This window comes from Rhipicephalus sanguineus, chromosome 4 (genome assembly GCF_013339695.2).
Source record: "Rhipicephalus sanguineus isolate Rsan-2018 chromosome 4, BIME_Rsan_1.4, whole genome shotgun sequence".
NCBI lineage: Eukaryota > Metazoa > Arthropoda > Arachnida > Ixodida > Ixodidae > Rhipicephalus > Rhipicephalus sanguineus.
This window is the reverse complement of record NC_051179.1, coordinates 117,001,224-117,011,195: the sequence shown is the minus strand read 5'-3', so window position 1 is coordinate 117,011,195 and position 9,972 is coordinate 117,001,224. Positions and strand designations below refer to the sequence as shown.

Genomic DNA, 9,972 nt, shown 5'->3' with positions numbered 1-9,972 from the left:
AAGGCTGGAGCACGAATTTGATAACGTACACGGCATCGTCAGAGCAGCACGTAGGAGAGACGACACTGAATTCAGTGATGCGGCCCGCCTCAACAACGTTGTCGCCATCGATGATAAACATGACGCAGTCCCCAACACAAGTCAGAATTGTACTCAGAGGCAAGGGTACTTTGACACGGAATTAGAAATGTTAGCCTTACAACACGTTGAAAAGCGACAAGCGTATGTGGTGCGCGGTCACATTAAACAAATGCTTTTCGCATTGTTACTCAAAAAAGCGACTGACTTTACGAACTTCCATTACAAAAAAGGAAAGAATTAGTTAACTCAACGTCGACCAAATTGCCGCCATTACCTTCCATCGTGAATTATGGAGCAGCAAACACACCACACACTGCTGCTGGAGTGGCGACAGGCCACCGGCATCCACACTTCGGGGCTTCGTCCGTTCGCCGCTAGGGATCGACTCTGTTCAATCTCGGTCCTGACTTTTTTTTTATTCCACTAATATTTGCTTATTGACGAGATATCGCTTGCATCAATGAGTGGAACGACGTCGCGCCTTCTCTACAAAGCCACTGCGCTTAATACTTGTCGGAATTTCCAGCACCGAGGCTTAGCAGCCACGTTGCTTTGCTCAGTCAGATGGGAACAATGTAATGGACCTTGTTTCTTTAACTGCTAGACATAACATATCAATAAAGGAGATACTGACTCAGTTTGCTAAGGCTACGCCTGCCTTTATTTTACACATTGTATCAACCACGTTCGCAGTGCCGAGATTCAAATCAAACAAACTGAACGACATTCTGTTATGTGCCCTAAAGCTCAAGTCAGTACGTTCAGTGTTTTCGATGACCTGTGTTCCAGTTCATTTTATGTCCTATCAACTATGGAAAAATTCCAAGAACAAATGTGGCCATGCTTCAAAGTAACGCGAGTAAATAAATCAGAACATATAAGCGTTGTAAATAAAGAATCGACGATTGGACGTGGTCGTGGCACTCGCAGAATATACAAGCTGTTGGCTATGGCGAGTGCGAAGGTGTCTTTATCAGCACCTGCAAAGGAAGAGAAAGAAGCAAGATGTCATAGACCACAAAGAAGTTGCGTGCAGCACAAGTTTCGCGCTACGTTTCCTGCATTCCTTTATATGTATTGCCACTCGAAGAAGCAAACATCAGACTTTGGAACAACGTGCTGTAGCTGCCAAACCACTGATACTGTTATCCCGCATTATTTCTTCACCTGAAGTGAACTTTAATGATACTGTTGAGGTGTTTATTTGACGGCACTCAACGACAATACGAAGCGGCGACAGTCAAGGCAAAGCGCAGACTTTCAGCGCGAGCGGCGTTCTTTCAGGAGAAACCGAAGAGGGCGACCTTCTAGAAGGCGCTGGAAAGCGCGACCCATATTAAACAGTTCCAAGGCACAATACAATCATTAAGTGTCAAATTCACGAAGACCCGCCACGGTGGTCTAGAGGTTAAGGTGCTCGACTGCTGACCCGAAGGTCGCGGGATCGAATCCCGCCCGCGGCGGCCGCTTTTTCGACGGAGGCGAAATGCTAGAGGCCCGTGTACTGAGATTTAGGTGCATGGTAAAGAACACCAGATGGTCAAAATTTCCGGAGCACTCCACTATGGCATGCCTCATAATCATATCGTGGTTTTGGGAGGTTAAACGCCAACAATTTTATTATTATACTATTTTAAAGTTTACTAAGAAACTGAGGACGAATACCCAAAGTTTACCGCTCGCAAGTGCTCATCTGCCATCTTCACTGATATTTCCAGCACATAAATTTGCTGCAATTTGCTATTATGAATAATGCTACTGTAAAAGCATCCGGTGAATACAAGCTCTGTTTCTTTAGTCATAGCCAATTCTTTTTGTCGTATTTATTCTATGCTGCGTTACTGCCCTTATAGAAGACCCTTTATTCAGGTATTTTTTTTATTATGTGACAAAATTAGGACTGTGCGACCATTCGAGTTTCGAATTCGAATCAAATAATGCCTTAACGAATAGTTCGATCCGACTTTCGAATAGCCAGTATTCGAAGTTTTCAGTAAATCGACAGCACGAATATCTAAAACGTGACAAAGGCCAATGGTGCAACTTAGTTAAGGTGGAGGGGCTAAATCTGACGCTAACATCGTTACAGTAGGCCTTTCGTTAAATCTTTCACCGATATCTTGATTCGAAAGCCAGCACATGTTTACTTGAAAGGAGATTACGTCAGTTCCGCGCGTAAAAAAAAAGACATGAGAAAACCGTCAAGCCCTTTACAACTTCGCTTCCGAAACGAACGCACGGACTGCTTGCGTAGTTCGGTCGCGTACGCCGTAAGTGCCGTAAAACGTCCTGACTTTGGCCCGCGAAACCCACGGTGATTGGCTTCACTTGTGAAAACTTGTTCACGCTGAGCAGTCGCCACTGCCCCCACCGCAGCACTCGTTCAGGAACTTCCAACGTTCCGGCGCGCAGTTAAAACGCTGTTGTGAACGGGCGCCCTAAGCTTTTAGGGCCTGTACCGATTGTTGTCTACCTCATTCGTTCAAATAATTCCGGAGTGCAACAACGCAACATCCCGGCGAGAGAGCCTGAAGCCAGGTCATGTAGAACAGCTTGTGTTTCCGCATGATAATTTGCAGTCTTTCGGTAGCAGTCACTCACCGCGTAATGTGCTCGAGGACATGAGCAGATTTCAGTTTTGTTCCTTCTTTCAATGTTTAATAACATCTTTTGTATTCGACATTCGATTCGGTATTATTGGCCCCTATTCGATTTGAATTCGATTCCGGATAAATTCCACTATTCGCACACCCCTAGATAAAATAGCACAATCTCCGTCAGCGACTTCCTTTGCCACAGCTCGTTGAGCGAGCTAAATAACGGAAACTGGAAGTGCTACAAATATGGGCATACCGTTTTTAGTTAGCATGCCAGAACGAATGCGAATACAGAAAGTTGCTATTACGAATAAATCACCTGCCTTCATAGTACACCTATATGAAACCAAATATCCCAGGCACAGGGTCACTTTGCAGTTGTGTAGTCACCCTCCGTGAGAAACAGAACCAGCGCCGTACAAATGTCCGTGGCGAATCTACGAGAAAGTCTGACAAATAAAGAATCGACACGCATTATATAATGAGTGGCTTCTTGACTGTGTCCACGTTTCTTTTCTTGGTTTTCCAGGAAACGAATAAATCGAAAAGTCAAATCACTGAATAAATTTATGCGGCTTCCGTGGACCACTTAAACTTTTTCTTAATGTATGTCGTGTCGAGGTGTGATATCCGTATCATTGCTGCAGCACAGCGGCTTTTCGACTGAAGGTACGCGAATGCACGACTAGAAATTACTCCACAATATAATATGTTGGGCAGCTTGGTTTGGAGACACACAGCGCTTTATGTGTCTTGTGGTGTCGTCTCACGCTGTAAATTTGGAAATGGAAATTACTGCTCGCTTGTTTTTGTTGTTGTTGTTTTTTTTCTTGAATTTATGGGCGCTATATAACATGAACGCCGAAAGGGCTGGTCATCGTGGCGGGCGAACCAAGTTTCGAAAAAAAAAAAAGGTGCTACAGGCTCGCATACAATGTCAGTGGGCAATTTACATAATTGATGAAGCTTGATTAGCTCCCACTGCAGTGCACAGTTGTTGGTACCATTGGAAAACGCGGATCTACTCGGGCTGCGTACATCCACTTACCTTCACGTCATGCCGAGCAGTGACAAGAGCCGAGTGGTGCGCCCCACGTGGGTCGCAGCCGGTCACTTCTCCGCCTCCCATGACAAAGCCCGTTCTGTCAACGGCTAGATGGCCCAGCACGAGCAAACCGTAGTGACTAGCCCTGGCCGCCAGTAGCCTCCGGTTGGGCATCCCATGGCCGACGATGACCACCTGTTCCTTATCGCCGAAGCTCTCGCGTACCAGTTTCGCCCTTCCCGTGAGTAGAGAGTCGGAGAGCGGGTGCCAGCGGTAGTGAGTTCCTCGGCTTTGCGCGAGGTACTCGAAAGCTGGCGCCAGGTGGCAGCTGCCCTCGGAGCGCTCCGCCACGAGGCAGCCGTGCTTGTCGGCGAAACACGGAAGTGTTTCACCTCTGCACACGAAGTCGTACAAATGATAAATTTAGTTACATGATGGTGAAGAAGCAGCAGTCGGGCTGGTAAAGGCGAAACTTTTTAGGGGCGTAGCTCCTGTCAGTCTAACCTTGTCACGCGTCCGGCGTAACCGGCAGTATCTCCCGAACAGTATAATAGATGGCGCTGTCTCATAGAAGTACATACAAACTGCAGTTCAGGGACGATATTCTAGATGGCGCTGTACACAATCTGTGTTGTCATCCCCATTTCTCGTCTCATTTCCTAGATGGCATTGGTCCAATAGAATTGTGTGCAATATGGCGCTTGTGTGAATCGACACGAGATGGCGCTAGAAGTGCCGCTGCTCTCCGATTGGCTGCTGCGCGCGCTGCGCGGGAATGCGCGGGAGCGAGCGCCTCTCTCATTCTCCTGGATCGTCGCCGTACGTGTCGGATCGTTGGTGGAGCATGGACGATGCGCAGCGGCGGGCGCTCGCTTGGCGGCAGCCAGGCGGATCCCGAGACGGTGCGCGCCAAGGACGCCGCTGCGAAACCGGCTCAACGAGAAGCGGATCCCGAAACCATGATTGCTTCAGGAGCTTCGCCCAAGCTCTTCATCATTCACCAGTGGATATGCTGTAATTTCTATTTGGCTAATTTGTTCCCAGTAAATGAAAAGTCCTAGAACAAGGAATACACGCTGATAGCGGCAATCACAGTAGTCGGCCGCCGGTAATCTTATCACCGTCGCAACGCACCGTCCTTTATACATCAGAGATCGAACGTTGCTCGCGTAAGCTCCCGAATAAACTTGACTAGTCGCGTCCTGAGTGCAATCTTAGCACAACACTCCGAAGCAATTGCGAAGCTTCCCAAACATCCCGGCGCGGCATGCGCCGATCGGTTGTAAAGCTTTTCATCGGTGAAACCTGATCACTTCAAAGCAACGAACTAAGGGCGTGTGGCAATATTATACTGCTTGCAGAGCTACACGGTTTCAAGTGACACAGCCAGAAAATTGTTCATGTGCGTTTTTAAGTCGCACACGGAGCTCGTTTATTTGTTAGACGCTACCAATTGAATGCAACAGAGGCCCCGGAAGGCATAGCGGACTGTAGTTGCTCTCTTTAACTGTAGTGTACTTATTATAACGCAAATTGAAATGAATTAAAGAGGACGAGAAATCACTCTTTCCTCGGTGGTATCCGAAACCACAACCTTGGAACCTTCCCAGATATTACACATACGGAAATACCAAACGAAGCGGGCGGGGACGCCTTCAGTCGTAGCTCAGTTGGTATTCATTGGTCGCGTAATTCGAAGGTTGTGGTTTCCGATCAAACCAACGGAAAGGATGATTTCTTGTCCACTTTAATTCGTTTCAATTTACGTCGCAATTAGTACGCTACATGTAAACACAACGATTAATGTCCCCTATTATTTATCTGCCCTAATTGTTTGTTGGAGTCATTTGAATTCATGTGGTTACTTGACCTGTACATAAGGTCGAGTTTTGATTCACTCAGAAAAAGAGCCATGACTTAGCACTCCGGAACTATCTGAACGAATGAGGTAGACAACAATCGGTACAGGGCATTTTAGTATGCAAGCTTATTTTTTGAATTAGAAAAAGAGGGCTTTTATGCTTGTACTACTTAAGAAAATGTTTTAGTTTTAGATGCAGCATTCAGTAGTGTAAGGCGTGCATGTCACGAGTTAAAAATTCTGCGATCTGTTTGTAATTCAATAAAAGTATGTATGACTTTAAAGGGCCGTTGAACCACCTCCGACATTTTCTGCACATTTTAAATAAACTCGCGCATCGTGTACAGAATACCGTGCCTGTCATTTTCGGGGAATGCGCAAGCGCTAAGAGCGCGGGAACGACAGTAATTAAAACGATGCTCTTCATAAAACTTTCAAGGAGCACGCACTGCATTCAAAAGGGCCTTTCTGGACAGAAATTTCTTGTTTAGTTGTAAGATGTGTGTGATGGGCCATGGTTCGAAACTGTTGTCCCCTCTGTGTTGTGTGCTAAACAGCTTCGCATGGACATCCACCTTGGTAAAGTGGAATGGCTTCTATGGCACTCACCCGGCTACGCTGCCGCATATGCTGTGGGAGTGCCCGGCACTGTACACACATACTAGCACCGCGACCCTCTCGTCGAGGCTGCGTGAGGTTCTGCGGAGTTCCGCCCTCGATGAACAAACCTAGGTGACCCGGCACGCCCGTGAGGCGGCACCGAGGCAAGCCCTTGACGTCCCCTCATGGGAGGCCTAAGCCCGGCCACCCAAACTTGCTGGTTTCTGTCAATAAAGTTCTTTCCTCCTCCTATTTTTTACTGGCTGGTTTACCTCGTTCATCTAGATAAGGCACTACGCAAATTAAACGATGATCGCTAAGTTGTCTAGCGCGGAGAAAATGGTGAATTAGAATTGGCAACGTGACACATGAAGTGGTTTGTCGCAACGCGCGGTTTTCATCGCGTCAAAGGTAAAGCAGCTGAAGCAGGGAGAGTTGTTTTTCTTCCTGGGAGTACCTTTATACCTTATGTCCTCTCGATTTGTTCAGTGTCAAGCCTTACAGGAGATGCAATGTTAATTATACTTTTACACAGTGGGCATTAGACCCGTTCTTTACGGGTGCCACGACCGTGCATGTGGATAGCCGAATGCATGTGGATAGACCCGCGCCTTTGCGAGTTTTCCGGTCTGTGTGTACTTTTTATAGAACGATATAGTGGGTAGATATATCATATACGCCTTGTATGCAGACCGAAATCATGGTAAGGTCCCCAGTAGCCGAGCCGTATGCACAATGCTGGTGTTAGTAGCCAAAAGGTCTTGAATCCAGCAGCTACACCGATAGGAGATCCCGTAGCCGCTCGTTGCAACGCTCCGCCCAAGTAAGATTTGCACTACGCGTCCTCTCCTGCTGATTACGACAAGACGAACCTGTGTACTGTGCGGCCGACGCGCCAATCCACTGTCTCGCTGTCCTGGATCTTAGCTGGGTACAACGGGACGTGGACGGGCAGCACGGCGGGTAGCCACCGTTCGCTGGGGAAGGAATCCAGGCGCTTCGTCAGTACCTCGAGGTAAGGCGACGGTGTCCGCGCCACGCCATCAGGACCGGTGAGCATCCTTCGCGCAGAAGACAGTAAACCACCTGAAGGCATCCTGCGAGGGACACCGTCTTTCTGTATATGACTGTCTACTATAAACTACAAGCTTGTGTACCCTTCTCGGCTGCTAGGAGTGTCTCTAAAGACAGTGTTCAAAGTGACCATCACGAACTACCAACGGGTCAGTATTCAATACTCGAGCCTTCAGCTCGTCATTCAGGGATTCAAAGGAACTTACAGCTGAAGGCATGTCAGTGACACCTGATTAATCTTTATCGTAAACACTGTGAGACAGACAGACAAATAATAGTTTGCTGTCTCTCCCTTTCGCTTATCTTCTACACTGCAACTAACGTGAACTGCGAGTCTCAGTGGTTCGTTAATGCTCATTTCTGCCTAATTTAGAGCGGCCGCCTTATTTGTACCTTTCACAGCCGAGAAAGATACTCGTTTGGTGAGAAAAGAAACACAAGTGCCGTGTAAGTGGCCGGTCGACGCGGGCTGTCAACCCTTCATAGTGAGCGGCGATTGACGACGGCAGCTTGCCAGCAGAGCGGCATACCGTCGTTCAGGCCTGGAAGCCTGGACCTTTCCTCTCATCCTGGCTTGTTCCTAGGCGACCGTCATCCTCTTACGCTAACATCCAAGAAAACTCACAAGGTCCCTTATGCACTCACATAAGACGACTGCAAGGCGAAAGCAATCATCTTCTTCTTCTCATTCGATGTATTTACCTTGTCCCGCCACCCTCCGAAAGCTCTAACCTGGTTTTGCACTGCCTCCGTGATCGGCCCACCTTTGACCAAGCTTTCATGGGACGTTACGTCACGATGACGTCATAATGACGTAACAACTATTGGAGGTCTGTGACGTCATGAAGGCGTCATATGTTGACGACACCGACAAGGAACGCTGACGCGGAACACCAGTCTGTTTTCGCGTTTGATGAGGCATCTGAGGCTTTCGCCTTTAATAACGCCGCTGCAAACGTACTTCTAAAAACCTGCTATTTACGCGGCCCTGTCCGCACACATGCAGGTGAGTTTCCGTTAAAGCTGAGAACCAATGCTACATTAAAACTTATTCTGAGGAGATAATATATTTATATGTTGTTTCTTCAGAAACATACGTTAACGAATTACGGTTCAATTTCGAGGCAACATAGAGTTTAGGTTTTGTCTTGCCTGCGCGGAACAATAGTGGCGGTGTACGATCAAACCTTGTTTGATCGTGCACCGTCACTATTGATCTGCACAGGCAAGACAGAACACGATCAAACTTTGTTGCTGCCAAACGCTCTTTCGAGTTTACAGTAGTTTTCTGACGCCATAATACTATCGTTCCTGTTTTTATTTGGTACATCAACGAAACTTGTATGAGAATGCAGTGCGTAGAAAAATACACGCATTAGGACGACGTATACCCTTCATCCTCGTATCTGAGCTGCCTGGCGAAAACAATGACGTCACCGGAAGCATCCGGGTCTGCCCTGACAGCACTGTCCGGAATGGCGCCGTGATGTCCGGCCGGTGCCCAAGACAGCACCAAGCCTTCGGTTTCCAGCAGGTACTGGAAGTAGCTGCTCCGCACCAGGCCTGAACTCGGGCTCGACACGCAAGCCGGCCTGCGTCGATTGAAACTCGTGGCTACGAGAACCGCACCCATTATCGTTGTGGTCTCATAAAAATGCACTCTAACACACACACAAAAAATCACTCGTTACACTTTCTTGTTGACTCTTGATTCGCCACATATGTAACTTCCATTAAAGGTACAAGTTAACCCTCTTTTGGAGGTCATTACACACTCTTCGCAGACTTCTGGGAGGCGTCACTCTCTAAGAGCGTTAGTGCGTGCCTTTATATGTGACACAAGTCAGGACACGCTAAAAGGGGCAACAGGTATGTAATTTTTTTTATTAGAGTGCATGACCTCAGTTAGTCATAAATGGGAGTTCAGAGAAAAGCATGCGTGGCGGCAGAGCTAATTTTTAAGTAAAATAAACGTATAGTAATTGAAGGAACTTGAGAAGGATGCGACTAAAAGGAATTTGTGGACCGTTCTCCGGATCAGACTAAACAATTTGTATATCCTCTTTATTTCAATAAATAGAGAGATATATATGTTCGCTTCCACAGCTTGAAAATTAAGAAATAGCTAGGCTTCCTGTGAGAAAACTGTAGCGAGTTCTATGGAACATCAGATTCAGTGGTATTTATATTTATGCCCGAAACAATGTTTTTTTTTTTCTAGTTTCAATCCTATATAAAAAACTCCATAAAAGAATAAAATTTTCCCGTAGAAAGAAGAAACGTTTTATGAATGGACACGTAAGATGACCGACAACACTGTCTCAATCTTTTATACCACAGCCGAATATCCTTTGCAAACGTTAGCTTAGAAGTTTAGCTTTCCTCACAAACCTTACAAAGGAATGCTGCAAGTGCATCTGAATGACGCGAAAAAAAAATCTAGCTATTATAACGTCTTGCCTACCGGCATAAGAATTCAAATTGCGGACACCCGATGTCAGCAAGGACTGAGTAGCTTTACTTCTTTTTTTAACACGAAAGTGTTTTATGCCGGGGTCCACCAAGACTTTCATGACGTATTTCCGTCACGGAAGTACGTCAGCAAAATAAATGCCATGATATGGCAAAGAAAAAAATAAGAAAAAGCTCGGTTGACGGGAATCGAACCCATGACCTCTCGGTCCGCGACCGTGGCTGGCGGGAGTTTATCCCAA

General features: G+C 46.8%; 1 protein-coding gene across 1 annotated transcript; it reads right to left on the bottom strand.

Moving 5' to 3' along the window:
• Positions 1-733: 733 nt before the first annotated feature.
• On the bottom strand, positions 734-7,278 carry LOC119388964 (uncharacterized). The gene is made up of 3 exons (XM_037656293.2): positions 7,057-7,278; positions 3,727-4,117; positions 734-1,061 (listed from the first exon to the last, which is right to left on the bottom strand). The coding sequence occupies exons 1-3, from the start codon at positions 7,242-7,244 to the stop codon at positions 1,029-1,031; spliced, it is 612 nt and encodes a 203-aa protein (XP_037512221.1). The 5' UTR covers positions 7,245-7,278; the 3' UTR covers positions 734-1,028.
• Between the last annotated feature and the right edge of the window lie 2,694 nt (positions 7,279-9,972).

What these genes read in the sequence shown, in the direction of transcription:
- LOC119388964 (XM_037656293.2), bottom strand. Translation starts at nt 7,244, where the DNA reads ATGCTCACCGGTCCTGATGGCGTGGCGCGGACACCGTCGCCTTACCTC. An exon ending in GTCGGCCGCACAGTACACAG is followed by an intron (nt 4,118 to 7,056) that starts GTTCGTCTTGTC and finishes CTTCGTGTGCAG; the next exon opens with AGGTGAAACACTTCCGTGTT. An exon ending in CTGCTCGGCATGACGTGAAG is followed by an intron (nt 1,062 to 3,726) that starts GTAAGTGGATGT and finishes CTTCCTTTGCAG; the next exon opens with GTGCTGATAAAGACACCTTC.